This window comes from Nerophis lumbriciformis, linkage group LG11, assembly GCF_033978685.3.
Source record: "Nerophis lumbriciformis linkage group LG11, RoL_Nlum_v2.1, whole genome shotgun sequence".
NCBI lineage: Eukaryota > Metazoa > Chordata > Actinopteri > Syngnathiformes > Syngnathidae > Nerophis > Nerophis lumbriciformis.
The window spans coordinates 9,518,328-9,539,215 of NC_084558.2; the positions used below are offsets into that span (position 1 = coordinate 9,518,328).

Consider the following 20,888-nt stretch of genomic DNA (forward strand, 5'->3'; position numbering starts at 1 on the left):
AACAATTTGGAGCAGGCCCCTTCCTCTTCCAACATGACTGTGCACCAGTGCACAAACAAGGTCCATAAAGACATGGGTGACAGAGTCTGGTGTGGATGAACTTGACTAGCCTGCACAGAGTTCTGACCTGAACCCGATATAAACACACTCCGCAACCTTGTGGACAGCCTTCCCAGAAGAGTTGAAGCTGTAATAGCTGCAAAAGGTGGACCGACATCATATTGAACCCTATGGGTTAGGGATGGGATGGCACTTCAAGTTCATATGTGAGTCAAGGCAGGTGTCCATATACTTTTGGCAATATAGTGTATGACAGACAGAACAAAATACAAAACAAGATAAGAAACAGTTCCAATTTCATAGGAGAAAATGTCAGTGTGCAGTAATATTACTTCAGACAATATGTTTTAGTTGGATACATTTACAGTATCTTAGTAAACTGAGTACACATCATAGAATACAATTTTATTTGAATAAGGACGATACAGTTCCAAAACAATTGATGCCACAGATGTCTCACTAGCTGGGTTTTTAAATTAAATAAATAAAAAAACGTATACATAAGTTAAAAACAAACCATACAATCAATCAATATACGGTACTAAAATATCACATAGTGAAATAGAATACAAAGTACAAGGTAAGACTTTAAAAAAAAAACAATTACAAGTTAATGTGCAAAGCTTTGTTATTTCATCAACCATTTTTAAGTAGGTTATATCTTCTCAGGGCTATAATAATATAAAAAGGATATTTCTACTAACTTTGGAGTTGTTAGAATACGTCCAAAGGGGAGGAGAAGCCAACCGCTAATTAATGAAACAACAAAATAATACATGCTTTCTACACTTCCACAGCAGTCTGGAACCACATTACAGCAGAGAGTAACCAGAAGAGGCAATTAGCAAGTAGATTATTACATCGGGACAGAAGAATATTCACGCAGTGAGACATTGATATGAAAGGGTAGATACCAGCGATATAAATTATATACATTTGGTCGACAATATAGATTTTGAAACTATCGTTATATAGCATGTTGATGACTCATTCTAGATGTGTCCCGCAAATTTGACTGCAACAAGCGAACAAACCCGTCCTCAACACACTGTGCTAGCGGCTAATGTCCCTCCACACTACAGTGCAAAGCTACGTCTAAGTCAGCAATCCTCACTTCTGTGGTGGCAAATAAACTATGTAGGCTATCATTATCACTAAAGGACAAGGAATAGTTAAACATGCTACACTACACACTGTAGGAGGATATGCTAACAATATCCTAACAAAATGTTTCTATTTTTATTTTATTTTATTTTTTTCAGTGTACATGAATGAAGGTGTGTGTTGCTGAACCCGACTTGGACATTATCTGGACTGGACCTGGTTTTAAAAAAAAAAACTTTAAACAAAGCTAATTTCATTTACAACCAGGTCTGGTGAAGATAAGGTCCTTTTTTTTGTTCTTTTTTTTTTTAGATAAGATAAATAAATATTTTCTTGGATAAAAAAAGAAAGTAAAACAATATAAAAATAATTACATAAAAAAAAAAAAAAAAAGTAATTAAATGAAAATGTTAGTGGACCAGCAGCACAGACAAATCAAGTGTGCTTCAGGGACTGTGTCCCTTGCAGAAGTGTTGTCCATGTTGTGGGAACCAGAATATTGGTAGCAGAAAGAAACAACACCTTTTGTGTGAGTGGGTGTGTATGAGTGTGAATGGGGGAGGGAGTTGTTTTTTTTTTGGGTTGATGCACTAGTTGAAAGTGTATCGTGTGTTTTTTTCTGTGTTGATTTAATTAAAAACAACAACAACAAAAAAAAACAATATCCTAACAATCAACTGCAAGATATAGGTCTTGAATGTAAGCAATGGTGGGCTGAAACGATACACATTTTTGACAGTAACGAGAAGGTAATTACCAGGTATCAGAATAGGTCTATATCACAGTGGTTAGATTGATATTTTTTTTATTATTTTTAAACAATTAAGTTGTTTTGTTATTGTTTACCATCTCAGGAAGAAGTCCCTGGACACAGGAGGGATTTAAAGGAAAATAATCAAAGCCAGTAATAGCAAACAGTTTACATTTTTAATTGATATTGTAGACCCTGGGTTTTTTGTCTGATTGTAATTGTTATCAAAAAGTTCATGATTAATTTATTTTGAAAAATTGAAGTATCCGCATTGGATTGGCTCATACTGCCCCTGTAACTACTACGTATTGGATTGCTACCTGAATTTGTAGTATCATAGAAAAATAATGTAAAGTATCCAAACAACAGAAGAATAAGTGCTTAGTACATTTTAACAGAAGTGTAGATACAACCATGTTACATTAGAAAGTTACCAACTATAAAAGTGAATAAACAAGTATATTAAAGTTTGTCATTATTGTTTAAAAGACTGGATTGTTTAAAAGACTGGCATCACAAGTCCCCAACAAGATAATTGTCTTGCTTGCAGTTAAGCATGGTGGTGTCTGCGTGGGGTTTGGGGTTGTGCATGAGTGCTGTTGCCACTAGGGAACTGCGGTTAATGGGAACACCTGTCATAACCCATTGCCCGGGTCACGTCTGAGTTTGTTTAGTTGTATTCTTCCTATGTTTAAATCTACTTTTGTTCCTAGCGCCACTTGGCTCCTTTTGTTTACATTCTGTTGATAGGAGCCTTGAACTCACAACTGTCTCTCATGATTAGCGTCCCCACCTGTTATAACGCTAATGATCTCCCTTATTTATATCCGTCTCTCCATTCTGTAAGTGGTTCCAATGTTTGCTCTATGCGACAATTAAGTTTTGTCTGATTAGCTGTATGCTAATACTGTGTATTGCCTGTCACTTTAGGTGCCTTTTTTTATTTTTATTTATTTTTTTATGCTATTGGTTGCACGTTCCTGCTACACTTCTTTGTGCACCATGAGACCAAAATAAAGCACTTGCTTACCTGCACGCTGGATTTGCCGCCTCCTGCTTTTCTTTTTGTATCTTGAAAATACGACCGTCGCCACAATGTGACCACAACATGACACCACCACAATTTCTTTGTGCAAGCACTTTTCTTTTGGTGTTGTTATGGCATGATTATTAGTGCCCTGTATTGTTGATCATTAACTATTTAGTTCGAAACGCATACATTAATATATGCATATTACATTTCCAGGTAGAGTTGAGTTGCCCCAAAGAAATGGCTTGGAAGGTGAACATGCACCGGGGATACCTGGCCATCTGCCACCCAGAGGAGCAGCAGCTCAATTTCATCGAGAGGCTGGTGGAGATGGCATCCAGCCTCGCTATCCGGGAGTGGAGGAGGTTGCCTCATATCGTTTCGCACGTGCACACGCCGCTGCTGCAGGTATGGACTCCAAATAAGCCAGCAAGAGCCAGTTTGTTTATTGCCATGTACTGAAAGAGATGCATGTTGATGGACCATCAATCGCCCTGAGACATTGCGTTGTTAAGTAATGCTGATAACGGCCTCTATCGACACCACTCATTCCATTTTGTAAAATTGAGTTAGATGAATCAAAAAAGCTATAAGCCTCTTTAGTTCCTCCACAAAAGATTAAACATGGCTGGAGAAGAGAGAAGAGAAGGCAGGGTGATGGATTTTAAGGATGCTGAAAGAATAAGGGGAAGAAAAGTTAGTTTAGAAAGGCTGTAATTACGTCCCTGCCATCAGATAGCGTTTGATTAAATACTTGCAGCCAAATTACATTTACATGATGAACGGCACAGTCCCAATGAAGGTTAGAAATGGGCCATCAGCTGATATTAGCTGATAATTGTGAATAATATTGTATTGCCTAATTTATTTTGTTTGGAGGTGGTTTATCCTTGCTTCATTATTTGTTTGTGTCTGGGTGTTGTGTGCGTATGTTCAGTCCAGTTATTATCTTTGCTGAGGGAAGACAAGCTATATATAAGCTTGTATATATGAATATATGTGTGTGTATGTATATATATATATATATATATATAAATATATGTGTATATATATATATATACAGTATATATATATATATGTATATATATATATATATATATATATATACACATATATATATATATATATATATATATATATAAATATATGTGTATATATATATATATATATATATATGTGTATATATATATATACATATATATATGTGTGTGTATATATATATATATATACATATATATACAGTCAAGAAAATAAGTATTTGAACACCCTGCTATTTTGCAAGTTCTCCCACTTCGAAATCATGGAGGGGTCTGAAATTTTCACGGTAGGTGCATGTCCACTGTATGAGAGATAACCTAAAAAGAAAAATTCAGAAATCACATTCTATGATTTTTTTAACAATTTATTCGTGTGATACAGCTGAAAATAAGTATTTGAACACCTGTCTATCAGCTAGAATTCTGACCCTCAAAGACCTGTTAGTCCGCCTTTAAAAGTCCTCCTCCACTCCACTGTATAATCCTGAATCAGATGCACCTGTGTGAGGTCGTTACCTGCATAGAGACACCTGTCCACCCCATACAATCAGTAAGACCCAAACATTCAGCATGGCTAAGACCCAAGAGCTGTCCAAAGACACCAGAGACAAAATTGTACAACTCCACAAGGATGGAAAGGGCTACGGAGAAATTGCCAAGCAGCTTGGTGAAAAAAGGTCCACTGTTGGAGCAATCATTAGAAAATGGAAGAAGCTAAACATGACGGTCAATCTCAATCGGAGTGGAGCACCATGCAAGATATCACCTCGTGGGGTCTCAATGATGCTAAGAAAGGTGAGGAATCAGCCCAGGACTACACGGCAGGACTTGGTCAATGACCTGAAAAGAGCTGGGACCACTGTTTCCATGGTCACTGTTGGTAATACACTAAGACGTCATGCTTTGAAATCATGCATGGCACGGAAGGTTCCCCTGCTTGAACCAGCACATGTTAAGGCCCGTCTTAAGTTTGCCAATGACCATTTGGATGATCCAGAGGAGTCATGGGAGAAAGTTTTGTGGACAGATGAGACCAAAATTGACTTTTTTGGTCATAATTCCACTATGCGTGTTTGGAGGAAGAAGAATGATGCGTACCATCCCAAGAACACCATCCCTACTGTGAAGCATGGGGGTGGTAGCATCATGCTTTGGGGGTGTTTTTCTGCTCATGGGACAGGACGACTGTACTGTATTAAGGAGAGGATGACTGCAGCCATGTATTGTGAGATTTTGGCCAAAAACCTCCTTCCCTCAGTCAGATCATTGAAGATGATGTGGCTGGATCTTCCAACATGACAATGACCCAAAGCACACAGCCAGGAAAACCAAGAAGTGGCTTCGTAAGAACCATATCAAGGTTCTGGAGTGGCCTAGCCAGTCTCCAGACCTAAATCCAATTGAAAATCTTTGGAAGGAGCTGAAAGTGTGTGTTACTCAACGACAGCCCAGAAACCTTACTGATCTAGAGAAGATCTGTGTGGAGGAGTGGGCCAAAATCCCTCCTGCAGTCTGTGCAAACCTGCTGAAGAACTACAGGAAACGTTTGACCTCTGTAATTGAAAACAAAGGCTACTCTACCAAATATTAATCTTGGTGTTCAAATACTTATTTTCAGCTGTATCACACAAATAAATTGTTAAAAAATCATAGATTGTGATTTCCGGATTTTTCTTTTTAGGTTATCTCTCATACAGTGGACATGCACCTACCATGAACATTTCAGACCCCTCCATGATTTCTAAGTGGGAGAACTTGCAAAATAGCAGGGTGTTCAAATACTTATTTTCTTGACTGTATATATATATATATATATATATATATATATATATATATATATATATATATAAATAAATAAATCCATCCATCCATCTTCTTCCGCTTATCCGAGGTCGGGTCGCGGGGGCAGCAGCCTAAGCAGGGAAGCCAGCCAGGAGACACACATATATATATATATATATATATATATATATATATATATATATATATATATATATATATATATATATATATATATATATATATATACACACATTCATACATATATATATATATATATATATACAGTCCATCCATCCATCCATGGATATATATATATATATACATATATATACATACATATATATATATATGTATATGTATGTACTGTATGTATGTATGTATGTATATACAAACCCCGTTTCCATATGAGTTGGGAAATTGTGTTAGATGTAAATATAAACGGAATACAATGATTTGCAAATCCTTTTCAACCCATATTCAATTGAATGCACTACAAAGACAAGATATTTGATGTTCAAACTCATAAACTTTATTTTTTTTTTGCAAATAATAATTAACTTAGAATTTCATGGCTGCAACACGTGCCAAAGTAGTTGGGAAAGGGCATGTTCACCACTGTGTTACATGGCCTTTCCTTTTAACAACACTCAGTAAACGTTTGGGAACTGAGGAGACACATTTTTTAAGCTTCTCAGGTGAAATTCTTTCCCATTCTTGCTTGATGTACAGCTTAAGTTGTTCAACAGTCCGGGGATCTCTGTTGTGGTATTTTTGGCTTCATAATGCGCCACACATTTTCAATGGGAGACAGGTCTGGACTACAGGCAGGCCAGTCTAGTACCCGCACTCTTTTACTATGAAGCCACGTTGATGTAACACGTGGCTTGGCATTGTCTTGCTGAAATAAGCAGGGGCGTCCATGGTAACGTTGCTTGGATGGCAACATATGTTGCTCCAAAACCTGTATGTACCTTTCAGTATTAATGGCGCCTTCACAGATGTGTAAGTTACCCATGTCTTGGCCACTAATACACCCCCATACCATCACAGATGCTGGCTTTACAACTTTGCGCCTATAAAAATCCGGATGGTTCTTTTCCTCTTTGGTCCGGAGGACACGACGTCCACAGTTTCCAAAAACAATTTGAAATGTGGACTCGTCAGACCACAGAACACTTTTCCACTTTGCATCAGTCCATCTTAGATGAGCTCACGCCCAGCGAAGCCGACGGCGTTTCTGGGTGTTGTTGATAAACGATTTTCGCCTTGCATAAGAGAGTTTTAACTTGCACTTACAGATGTAGCAACCAACTGTAGTTACTGACAGTGGGTTTTTGAAGTGTTCCTGAGCCCATGTGGTGATATCCTTTACACACTGATGTCGCTTGTTGATGCAGTATTGCCTGAGGGATCAAAGGTCACGGGCTTAGCTGCTTACGTGCAGTGATTTCTCCAGATTCTCTGAACCCTTTGATGATATTACGGACCGTAGATGGTGAAATCCCTAAATTATTTGCAATAGCTGGTTGAGAAAGGTTTTTCTTAAACAGTTCAACAATTTGCTCACGCATTTGTTGACAAAGTGGTGACCCTCGCCCCATCCTTGTTTGTGAATGACTGAGCATTTCATGGAATCTACTTTTATACCCAATCATGGCACCCACCTGTTCCCAATTTGCCCGTTCACCTGTGGGATGTTCCAAATAAGTGTTTGATGAGCATTCCTCAACTTTATCAGTATTTATTGCCACCTTTCCCAACTTCTTTGTCGCGTGTTGCTGGCATCAAATTCTAAAGTTAATGATTATTTAAAAAAAATAAATGTTTATCAGTTTGAACATCAAATATGTTGTTTTTGTAGCATATTCAACTGTATATGGGTTGAAAATGATTTGCAAATCATTGTATTCCGTTTATATTTACATCTAACACAATTTCCCAACTCATATGGAAATGGGGTTTGTATATATATACATATATATATATATATATATATATATATGTATGATTGTATATACATATATATGTATGAATGTATATATATGTATGTATGAATGTATTTATATATGTATGAATGTATGTATGTATATATATATGTATGTATGAATATGTATGTATGTATGAATATGTATATATATGTATGTATGTATGTATGTATGTATGTATGTATGAATATATATGTATATATATATATATATATATATATATGTATGAATGTGTATATATATATGTATATTCATACATATATATATATATATATATGTATATATATATTTATATATATCCATCCCACTTTGGAGATATATCGTGTCAGAACGAGAAGCCCGGACTCTGCAGGTACAGAAGGTCTCAAAAATCAAGTTATCAAATCCAGCCTCCCAGGGATGTGTGACAATCAATGGATGATCAGCCACACCGTCGATTGGGAGGACTGACGTTAATATTGATTGATGAGTAGTTAAAATGGAATGATTGATTATACGTTCACAAAGCAGCGTTGGGCCAATCAATAAGGCTTCTTTTCACAATGAGATGGAATACTCTACTTATCATTTTTACTTTTTCCCTTTGAGCATGTAAGCGTTTGGATTTCGGGGGGGAAAATTTGAAATATACAACCCCCATCTCCGCACTCCATTCATTTTCCAATCATCTATTCACATTTTCAAAAACCACCGAATATAATTTGTGTTTTTTGAGAGCTTTTCATTTGACATTTAATGTGTTCTGCCACTTAGGGGGTACTCAGAATTAAATTACCTGCTTTATGGTTGGTCAGCTCACCAATTGGAAACATTTGTGTGTTAAGTAGGCACGTACAAATTCATTAATTTAATAATTTGTTAAGAATTATGTCGATTGTGTGGAATTGTCTTTAACTAGCGAAGGCACTGTTGAATCATTTGCACCTACAGCGGTTTATTAGTAATCCATCCGACAAAGACCGAAACATATGAAAACCGAAGCAATTTTTTAACATAAGAAATATTGCAAATCCAATTACCGTATTTTTCGGACTATAAGTTGCAGTTTTTTTCATAGTTTGGCCGGGGGTGCGACTTATACTCAGGAGCGACTTATGTGTGAAATTATTAACACATTATCGTCCATCCATCCATCCATCTTCTTCCGCTTATCCGAGGTCGGGTCGCGGGGGCAGCAGCCTAAGCAGGGAAGCCCAGACTTCCCTCTCCCCAGCCACTTCGTCCAGCTCCTCCCGGGGGATCCCGAGGCGTTCCCAGGCCAGCCGGGAGACATAGTCTTCCCAACGTGTCCTGGGTCTTCCCCGCGGCCTCCTACCGGTCGGACGTGCCCTAAACACCTCCCTAGGGAGGCGTTCGGGTGGCATCCTGACCAGATGCCCGAACCACCTCATCTGGCTCCTCTCGATGTGGAGGAGCAGCGGCTTTACTTTGATTTCCTCCCGGATGGCAGAGCTTCTCACCCTATCTCTAAGGGAGAGCCCCGCCACCCGACGGAGGAAACTCATTTCGGCCGCTTGTACCCGTGATCTTGTCCTTTCGGTCATAACCCAAAGCTCATGACCATAGGTGAGGATGGGAACGTAGATCGACCGGTAAATTGAGAGCTTTGCCTTCCGGCTCAGCTCCTTCTTCACCACAACGGATCGATACAGCGTCCGCATTACTGAAGACGCCGCACCGATCCGCCTGTCGATCTCACGATCCACTCTTCCCCCACTCGTGAACAAGACTCCGAGGTACTTGAACTCCTCCACTTGGGGCAAAATCTCCTCCCCAACCCGGAGATGGCACTCCACCCTTTTCCGGGCGAGAAATTATTATCGTAAAATATCAAATAATATTATTTAGCACATTCACGTAAGAGACGAGACGTATAAGATTTCATCGGATTTAGCGATTAGGAGTGACAGATTGTTTGGTAAACGTATAGCATGTTCTATATGTTATAGTTATTTGAATAACTCTTACCATAATATGTTACGTTAACATACCAGGCACGTTCTCAGTTGGTTATTTATGCGTCATATAACGTACACTTATTCAGCCTGTTGTTCACTATTCTTTATTTATTTTAGATTGCCTTTCAAATGTCTATTCTTGGTGTTGGGTTTTATCAAATACATTTCCCCAAAAAATGCGACTTATACTCCAGTGCGACTTATATATGTTTTTTTCCTTCTTTATTATGCATTTTCGGCCGGTGCGACTGATACTCCGGAGCGACTTATACTCCGAAAAATACGGTAATCCACTCCAGACAACCGAAAATATGAACGCAAAACACAGTTTATAGTAAATAACTAGAGTTTTACATACAGAAAACAATGAGAATTAAAGCTGCGAGCAGCGTTGAAAGGGCCCTCGTCCTCCACCAGGCTCCGCCCACTACGAATGGGTTCAAACAGGTACTTCATCCAGCACTTCAGGAATTATGATCAAGATCTACATTCGTGAACCCAAGTTATAAATATTGAAAGTTTTGTGGCAAACCATCAGATCAGTTTGGCGCCATGCCACGCCCACATCCTATGGCGGAGGAAAAGTTCCTTCGCAATTTATCATTGTTCATTTGTATTGTATCTGTCATTTGAACCACAACTCTTTTGGTCAAAGTTCCTAGGAGGAGCACGTTTTTGACCCCTGTTGTTGGCCTAAAAATGGCCAACGGAAACCAAGATGGCTGACTTCCTGTCTTTTTTCAAATGTGGGTTCTTGAGACTTTTACGTGTGCCTTGTCATGATAGACCTCTCCCGCGGTTTTCTTGTCAATAGGTGAATCTGGTGGTAGAGGCTATTTTTTTCTCATTTTCAAGGGGGGCGCTAGTGGGTACATTTTTTAATTTTGCGTTAGGTACCTCCAAGATATTGAATTTTTTACCACACTGGACGTGTTTGCAAAAATTTGTGAAAATTGGTGAGTTTTACAAGTTTTACAGTTTTTACAAGTTTTACAAGAATCTTTATCACTGGAGGATGAGGAATGGCTAAACATGCTTCACTATATACGCCGCCAACCTGGTGATCGTGATTGACCAGTCGATCTTTGGGATCCTACCGGTCTATCGTGAAAATATTAGGAAAAAAATACAGTATTACTATGACATCAGTGACACCCCTACCAGGAGAGTGAATAACAGTCCCGCAAACAGGCACGTATTTTAACTTCTAAGCACGCCCACAAGCCTCACCTCTGTCCTCAAATCAACCGTTCTCGACACCGTGAGCATCATCTTCCTGCATGCGAGGCCTTGCATTTTGAAAGGGGCCCACACTTTCTTTTTGGATGGATAGATGGATCTTTATTGTCAGTACAACAAAATGTTGTTTTCAGCACAAACCTGTTCAAGATTCCAAATAGGAGTCTCAACTAAATAACACATCTGTCATTTCGACTGTATAGGAAAAAAGGAGTTTATATACACTTGTAAAGAACATAATGTCATGGCTGTCTTGAGTTTCCAATAATTTCTACAACTCTTATTTTTTTGTGATTGGAGCACATACTTGTTTGTCTCAAAAAACATTCATGAAGTTTGGTTCTTTTATGAATTTATTATGGGTCTACTGAAAATGTGACCAAATCTGCTGGGTCAAAAGTATACATACAGCAATGTTAATATTTGGTTACATGTCCCTTGGCAAGTTTCACTGCAATAAGGCGCTTTTGGTAGCCATCCACAAGCTTCTGGCAATCTTCTGGCTGAATTTTTCACCACTCCTCTTGACAAAATTGGTGCAGTTCAGCTAAATTTGTTGGTTTTCTGACATGGACTTGTTTCTTCAGCATTGTCCACACGTTTAAGTCAGGACTTTGGGAAGGCCATTCTAAAACCTTAATTCTAGCCTGATTTAGCCATTCCTTTACCACTTTTGACGTGTGTTTGGGGTCATTTTCCTGTTGGAACACCCAACTGCGCCCAAGACCCAACCTTCGGGCTGATGATTTTAGGTTGTCCTAAAGAATTTGGAGGTAATCCTCCTTTTTCATTGTCCCATTTAAAGCACCAGTTCCATTGGCAGTAAAACAGGCCCAGTGCATAATACCAACACTGCCATGCTTGATGGTAGGGATGGTGTTCCTGGGATTAAAGGCCTCACCTTTTCTCCTCCAAACATATTGCTGGGTATTGGGGCCAAACAGCTCAATTTTTGTTTCATCTGACCACAGAACTTTCCTCCAGAAGGTCTTATCTTATATTTATTTTTATTTTTATTATATATATATATATATATATATATATATATATTATAGTTGACAAATTGGTAGATCTTAATTTGGTTTTTGGCTGAGACTAGGCATCTTGGGCTTGAAAAGGTTGGTGACCACTGATGTAGGAGGATAGAATAAGCTGAACTAACCGCCAGGCTAGAGGTTTTGAAGGTAAAGAGAGGTGGGCGGATCGATACAAATTTCCAAAGTAAAAATACCAAGTATGGCACCAGTACATGGTTGATACTACAGTGACTGATTTTTTTTATTAATATCACAATATAGTTTTGTCGTATTTGTTATTGTTTACAAACTCAAAAAAATGGCTTGCGCATTTTTTTTCTTTGCCAACAAACCCGTTGAGAGTAAATCAACACTGCCTCTGCTGGTTGCCACCATGTACTTACCGTACTGCACTCCAATTTTAGTAGTGGTTATTATTAGATTGAATAATCACTGTTTTTCTAAAAAAAATGTCAATTATAAAAAAATGTTTACGCATGTGCACCAAGTTTCACAATTGTCTCAGTGCTTCTTTCAAACTCTCAACTTCTCCCCAGGCGGCGCAGCAGATCATAGAGCTGCAGGAAGCTGCCCAGATTAACGCAGGGCTGCAGCCAACTAACCTGGGCCGTAACACCAGCCTCCATGACATGAAGACGGTAGTGAAAACGTGGCGGAACCGTCTTCCCATTGTGTCTGATGACCTGTCCCATTGGAGCAGCATTTTCATGTGGCGCCAGCATCACTACCAAGGTAGAACACAAAATGAATGCATCAAATGTTCAAACATGTAAACTTGGTCCTTTGTGACATCCCAAATACCTCATAATGAGCACTGTGCCAATCAAATCCACTTCGTTTTTAGCATGACATAGTGGAATTGTCTTGATCAAATCCATCACCATGCCCCATTTGAGGTTCAATATGCACTCCCGTGTTTCCCACAGGATTGCACTCGATCTATGGCGCTCGGTTGCAGGGGCATTCAAGATACTTACGTTTTTTTTTATAATCTGAGATACAAGTACAAGACCTTGTTATCAATCTGTCATCTAATGAAATAGGCTAAATGTCTGCATCTTATATGTACATAAAGTAAATATTATTATAACCAATGGTAATTATAAATGCATCTAATTCCTAAATCCTAAATCAGCATGCGCAGGTTAGCTATAATAGCTCATTTGTTTAGCTGTCAAATGCTGTTTACTAAATATATAATCTGTCATTTCAACTGTATAGGAAAAGTCATCAGTATTTCATATATAGCTCTTAAAGTGTAAGAAAATCGACAAGTGACACACATTAAAAGTTTTCCAAATATGAGTCTCAGCCCAAACATGCACAATTATGGAATATACCTTATTTTAGTAGTGATCCAAATGTATCCATTGGGAGCGTCCACAAATAAATTAATGTTTGAGAAACACTCTTAAATGTTGGCACATTTAAAAATCGAACTCTGCTATATAATACAGTACTACAGTTACAAATGAGAAGTGTAAGAAAACAAGATATAAAAACCGGCGAGCACTGTTATCATAATCTGTCACCTTTAAATGTTAAATAAATAAAAACATTTTTTAAGAATTAACATTTATTAACACATGAACACCCACAAAAGTATCAAAAGTTGGTAACGTTGAGTACTGGTATCGATTCCCAGGTACTGGTAATTGGTACCATATCGATTCAAATGTGACAGCTTGCTTTCCATCCTAATTTTTCCTCTCTGTAGCCATAGTGACGGCATATGAGACCAACACGCAGCATGATCCAAACAACAACAACGCCATGTTGGGAGTTCACGCTTCAGCATCTGCTATCATTCAATATGGCAAGATAGGACGCAAACAGGTGAGTCATGAATACACTGAGAAGATAGTGCCACCTTTACAGCTGTTGCAACATTTCCAGTAAAAGCTAACATAATAAAGGCATCTTTATATATTTACCATTTTCTTGGAACACAAAACAGGGCTTGGTGAACGTTGCTCTGGACATTCTAAGTCGTATCCACACCATCCCAACGGTGCCTATCGTTGACTGCTTCCAGAAAATCAGACAACAAGTTAAATGCTACTTACAGCTGGCTGGTGTCATGGGAAAGAATGAATGCATGCAGGTGAGAATTTGGAAACTGTGTGTTATACACAATTAAATAGAAGATGTACGTAAACAGAGCTCAAGAAATAAACTCTTTGGTCTGTCTGAGGCAGGTCTCAAACGTGCAGAACTCTGCAAACAAGTCATACAAAATAAACATGTTTTATTTGCATTACATTTTATGCCTCTATTACATTCTCTGCAACTGTCTCATTAAATGTTTTATTGGAACAATATATGGTCATTAGTGTGATCAAAACACAGCAACTGACCCACTCTAATTTAAATCATTCTAATTGAATTCCCTTTAGCCCTTGGTTGCCATTCAGCTGACAGATTTGATCACATTGTAAAATTACAGCTTGTCAAAACAACGGATATAAACTTGAACGCTGCAGCCATGTCAGTATAGAACAAGGGTCCCCAAACGTTTTGACTCGGGGGGGCCACATTGGGTTAAAATAATATGTATTTATATATATGTATATGTATGTATATATGTATGTGTGTGTGTGTGTGTGTGTGTACGGTATATATATATATATATATATATATATATATATATACATTTATATATGTATATATATATATATATATATATGTATATCTGTGTGTGTGTGTGTGTGTGTGTGTGTGTGTGTGTGTGTGTGTGTGTGTGTGTGTGTGTGTGTGTGTGTATTAGGGCTGGGCGATATGGCCAAAAAAATTACCACGATTAATTTTTTTAATGTCGTCCGATCTCGATTAATATCACTTTTATTTTTATTTTTATTAAAGCGGATTGTCCCGTGAAGGATTATAGCGAGTACCGTTGCATCCCTACTGTTTACTACTGCAGTATCTTGTAACAGAATTTTCCACCATGTTTGATTGAGGTAATACAGTATATGCTAACAGCTGAACAACTGTTATTTTGTTCATATCTATATTTGTGTTTAATAGAGGTACAGGTAACCCACGCTACAGTCCGTAACTGGTTCAAGGGCCAAGGTTTTACTTCTTTTTTGGTACGTTTTGTGGGGGTAAAGAGAACAACTTTTTTGCCTTTCAAAATTTAGTTTTTTTTTCTTGTCATCACAAACATTCTGCAGTAAACAAAGTATAATTGTTGTAGTGAACACAATAAGACTTTTACTTCAAGTTAACATTTTAAAGACAACACTTTCAAATGGTAAATTATTATTAGTTGGCAAGCAGTGACCCACATTGGCAAGCAGTGACCCACATTGTGGAGTTTTTAAAACTCAAATTCTGTATCTTATATTGAATAAAATATACATTAAAGTGCAGTTTGAATTTGAGCACATAAAACAAGTTTAATGATCATTTCAGGAACATAAACAAAAAGGAAACAAACAAAAAGGACACAAAGTGTTTGCCTGCACAGTTTTTTTAATACATGTTATATCAGAGGAGTGGAATCGGACACATAAACAAAAAGTCTGATAAAAATATTTAGATATAAAAATGCCTTCTCTGAATAAATTAGTGAGTGTGTTGATTCTCCCTGTCGGGACCAATAAAGTCACATTGACGTTCTGAGTGCCTGCAAGTGTATATATGTGTGTGCGCATATATGTACTGTATATGTATATATATGGATATGTGTATTTATACAATATAGGGCTGGGCGATATGGACCAAAACTGATATTGGGGTATTTTCAGTCCGAATACCGGTATACGGTATATACCGGTATCTTTAAAAAAAAAATTGCAAATTGCTTAGGGTTGTCTCAAGTTTTTTACGGCTCAATAACCAGTGTTGAGTACTTTTTTTTTCTAAATAGTAACATAATATGTTGTTTATTCTTTTAAAGTAATTAGTTAGCCATTACTATGTCAAAGCATTTTCGTTCATTTTGTTCATTAACGTTAGGTTTATATCCTCACACATGTGCGCGGGATAGTTGGAGCTCCGACTCGCTCTTTTGTTATTGTTTACAAACTCAAGAAATTGTTTGCACATTGTTTTTATATATGCCACAATAATATTGTACCGTGGCCTTAATACTGTGTTAATATTGTACCGTGAGATTTTTATATTTTTACATCCCTACTAAGTAAATATGTATGTATTAAGGGTGTCAAAAAAAATAGATTTTCGAATGAATCGCAATTCTTATTTGTCACGATTCTTAATCGATTCAAAAATAGAAGATGTAGGATTTATAATATTTTCATAAACGATCGCAGACACATCAGTTTGTTAAAGCATTAATTACAACAAGCTTTAGTTAACGGACTGAACAACATATAGACATACCCATCACTACAATATGAAATATAAACAATAAAACATTGAATAGTAACAATATGTGAACCACTCCTACCTTGTTTATGTCCCTGACGACCTCATTAAAGTTTTGTTATAGAAATATCAAGCAGCTAAAATGCTGTTTCGATGTTGTCTTCTAATATTAACGTGAGGACCTGCCACAGGCCGGATTGTAAAAGCTGGCGGGCCTGCAGACCCTAGTTTGGGGACCCTTGTTAAATTATTTAAATACTTGTCTGGGAGCCGATGCTTCTGAGCCATAACTTTGATTATGAAGAGTCGTAATTGCAAAAAAGTGTTTGAAGTAGCTTTTGGTGAAGTGTTACAGCCCCAAGTTCTGGTGTAAACATATCTCAGGGGCTTACACTTAAGCTCACTGAGAGCTCTGATTAATAGAAAAGGTTCAGCACACCACATGCCATTAAAAGTGCCAAAAAACACCCTCTCTCTTTCCCTCCTCCTTCAAATCTTCTCTGGCTTGCACTTTCTCTTCCTCTCTCTCTGGCTACACATCGTTTGTCACAGCAGTACATTGGGGACAACTAATCAGAGGCTCGCCGTAATGGAATTTTAGGTCCCTTAACGCTTCTCTTACATCTTAATGATCACCTCTGATGATGGCAGCGTCCAACACAGATTGTCATCTTCTTTGTGACGTCTTCCCTTTATGTTATCTCAGTTTTTTTCCCTTCTGTCATTGTCCGTTAGGGTCTGGAGGTGATCGAGTCCACCAACTTGAAGTACTTTACCAAGGAGATGACGGCCGAGTTCTACGCCCTCAAGGGCATGTTCCTGGCTCAGATCAACAAGTATGGATGCTACTTTCCTACTTTGTATTGTTACTTTGCAACGTCTTTTGGACTGTTAGAAATTAATCAAACCACCACACACACACACACACACACACACACACACACACACACACACACACACACACACACACACACAAACACACACTGAGCGGGACAACACAAGAAGTTAACCGTTAAAGCTTCAATTGAAAGTAGGGGTGGTTGAGCCAATGTTGGTGCTATAGATGCCACGTATAGTATCATTACATAAAGGATTTTAAAATAATTAGATTGCTATTTTTGTCTTGTTTTTATTATTCCAAAATCATTTTTGGTCGTTTTTGTTAGTGTTTACAAACTCAGGGACTAAGTCTTTGGATCCAGGAAGGCTTTGAGGGCAAAACCCAAATAATTTATATAAGAGCCAATAATTTAAATGAGAGCCAATAGTAGTTTTTATTTTGTTCACTTATTGTGCACTACCCACTTAAAAAATATATGTTTTCAAAGGATGTTGAGAGGTTTTCAAGTGCAACTGTACGTTGGTCCCTGACAGTTGCAGGTGCAATTGTTTCGTGTGAGCTGCAAGGCTGGCCTGTGGCCCATAATGGCTATCCTCAGTGCTCCATATCCCAACTACCCTCAGCTTCCCTTTTTCCCAACCCCGTCATCTTTGACGTGACATGCTATCCTTGGGGGGTAAAAGACAAATTGAGGAAGCCTTATTAAATGTATACGCAGCTCAATAATTAACTGGAGGCAATTTGCAGGAATCTCTGCGATCAGCAGAACTTGCCTCTACCTCAGCAGGGTTTATTGCAATCATTAAGTTTCCTCTAACCGGGGGAGAATTAACAGCAAGAGTGGTGGTTATGGGTTGAGAGAGCTCTATGTGCTTGTGTGTGTGAGCAGCCATGTGTGCCAAAGATTTTGGGATCGTTCAATTTAACGGGTGTCAAAGATTTGACAAGCTGTCGGGTGCCGTGGCTCCTGCTGTTGTAGCTGGTAGAAGCATTTAATATACTTTAGTACTAGCAAAGTTACAGTGGCAACCCCATTAAGCATTACCAAAAAGTCTTTGGCTCTGACTCCCATAGCAATCAAGCCCCCATTTCTTAATCACATGCCAAACTGCCTTTCATAATAACATTCCTAAATTGATTGGCTTGGGAGACATTTGCTGTAGTAAGGAAGCATTCCTAACATGCACATCACCGAGACTTTTTCATTGACAGGCCTGTCTGCTTGTTTTGACTGCAGAATGGCACGTCTCAAATAGTATGTCTTATTAATCAATTGTTGAAAAGTGTAAAAATAATTCAGGCCATGTGCCAAAGAGTGATTAAAAAAACTGCTTGGTGTGATGTAAAAAATAATTTCCCCTGCAGCATCAATTTTGCAGTCGGGTCTGCTGCCACTTCTTACCTATCGCTCCCTTAAGCGCGTGTTATTGAATTTTTAGGATTGGAAAGTGTGACTACTAGATTATGGAAAAAGATAAGAAAATAATCCCAAGCATTCTCAATGTTATCAACCTGCAGATTTCTCAAAGCTCAAGCAATGCTCTTCATGGTTAACGTGTTTATACACTGATAGATATTGCCCTTACAATCAGGTTTTCGCCTTACGAGGCCTCAATCATTTCAGAAATAAATAGCCAGATTCTGAGCTCCTATATCAGCCAGCGTTAAATACGTTGGTCTTTGCCGGGTGACATTGTTAAGTTGAACTTGTTTTGTATTATAGCAAGCTGGGTGACCATGATTTCAGACTGGGCTAAATGTTTACTTAATGCTGCCATAGCAAATACAGCAAAAAAAAAATGGTTCGTGACTTCAGATCAATGCAGTGATGCTCAATTTTCAATATATGTTCTCTTGTATTCTGGGTCAAGAGCTTTTTCAAATGTATTCTTCTTCATTCTTCAAGCCCTTATATGAAAACTTCAACCTCAGTCTTTTCCTGGCTTCTGCTAACTAAACACCTCCACCTTGTTTTTGCAGGTCAGAAGAAGCCAACAAAGCCTTTTCAGCCGCAGTGCAGATGCACGATGTCTTGGTGAAGGCCTGGGCGATGTGGGGCGACTACTTGGAGAACATCTTTGTGAAGGATCGCCAGCTCCACCTCGGAGTCTCTGCTATTACCTGTTACCTTCACGCTTGCCGCCACCAAAACGAGAGCAAGTCCCGCAAGTACCTCGCAAAGGTGAGAAAATGATGCAGAAATATTTGAAAAGAATAGAGTTGTGGATGTTCAGCAAGGATATTCAACTACATTGGTCAAGCCAGGGGGAGCAGACTTCTCCCTTCACTATTACCGTATTTTCCGCACTATAAGGCGCACCTAAAAACCAAAATTTTTCTCAAAAGCTGACAGTGCGCCTTATAACCCGGTGCGCTTTATTACGATTAATTTTCATAAAGTTTCGGTCTCGCAACTTCGGTAAACAGCCGCCATCTTTTTTCCCGGTAGAACAGGAAGCGCTTCTTCTTCTACGCAAGCAACCGCCAAGGAAAGCACCCGCCCCCATAGAACAGGAAGCGCTTCACCCGCCCCCGGAAGAAGAAGAAAAAACGCGCGGATATCACCGTACGTTTCATTTCCTGTTTACATCTGTAAAGACCACAAAATGGCTCCTACTAAGCGATCCGGTTCATAAAAAGACGCAATCTCTCCATCCGCACACGGATTACTACCGTATTTCACAGCTGATATTCCTGTGAACCGCACTGTGGAACGGGAGCACGTACGGTGAATATTCGCACCACAGGGAATGAGAAGTCATCCTTCACTGTGGTTCTAGCTTGCCATGCTAACTTCCACCCATGATGATATTCAAAAGGAAGACCTTGCCAAAAGAGACCTTTCCAGCCGGCGTCATCATAAAAGCTAACTCGAAGGGATGGATGGATGAAGAAAAGATGAGCGAGTGGTTAAGGGAAGTTTACGCGAAGAGGCCGGGTGGCTTTTTTCACACAGCTCCGAAGGCGAACACACCTTCACTAAGACGGGCAGATAGCGCCGGTCGACATACGCCAACATCTGCCAGTGGATCGTAAATGCCTGGGCAGATAGTTTCGGTCACAACTGTGGTCCGAGCTTTCCGGAAGGCAGGATTCACAGAACTGCTGCACAACAACAGCGACACTGAATCCGATGACTTCGACGAGGCGGAGCCGGCCATTTTTGGATCCCACGCTTGCGCAACTTTTCAATTCGGACACCGAAGACGAAGAATTCGAAGGATTTACGAATGAAGAATAACTTCAGAAGGTGAGCGCTATGTTTATTTTGTGTGTTGTGACATTAACGTTCGAGCAACATTATGTTGCTATTTATTGCTCTACACCATTTTGAATTTTACTATGTTTGTGATTGCACATTTGCGTACATTTTGGGACAGAGTTGTTAGAACGCTGGTTTTCAATATATTATTAAAGTTTGACTGAACTATCTGACTGTTTTTTTGACATTCACTTTAGCGCAGCGTTTTTTTGACATTCACTTTAGCGCAGCGTAGGCGCGGCTTATAGTCCGGGGCGGCTTATTGGTGGACAAAATTATGAAATATGTAATTCATAGAAGGTGCGGCTAATAATCCGGTGCGCCTTATAGTGCGGAAAATACGGTAGTCTTATTTTGTTTACACAGGAGAACCAATGTCCTCAACAGGAAACATTTGATTTTGGTCTTTTTTTTGTCAGAGTTACAGGAGCACTCTGCTGTTTCTAAGGACCTTCTACAAAACAGCT

General features: G+C 38.7%; 1 protein-coding gene across 1 annotated transcript in view; it reads left to right on the top strand.

Annotated features, from left to right (window-relative positions):
* The window catches only part of trrap (transformation/transcription domain-associated protein), a 160,084-nt gene that overhangs the window by 93,662 nt on the left and 45,534 nt on the right, over positions 1–20,888 (top strand). The window contains exons 57-62 of the mRNA XM_061967445.1: positions 3,162–3,353; positions 12,520–12,715; positions 13,701–13,819; positions 13,941–14,087; positions 17,054–17,154; positions 19,140–19,341. Of these exons, the coding sequence (XP_061823429.1) occupies positions 3,162–3,353; positions 12,520–12,715; positions 13,701–13,819; positions 13,941–14,087; positions 17,054–17,154; positions 19,140–19,341 (957 nt within the window). The remainder of the gene's footprint in view (positions 1–3,161; positions 3,354–12,519; positions 12,716–13,700; positions 13,820–13,940; positions 14,088–17,053; positions 17,155–19,139; positions 19,342–20,888) is intronic.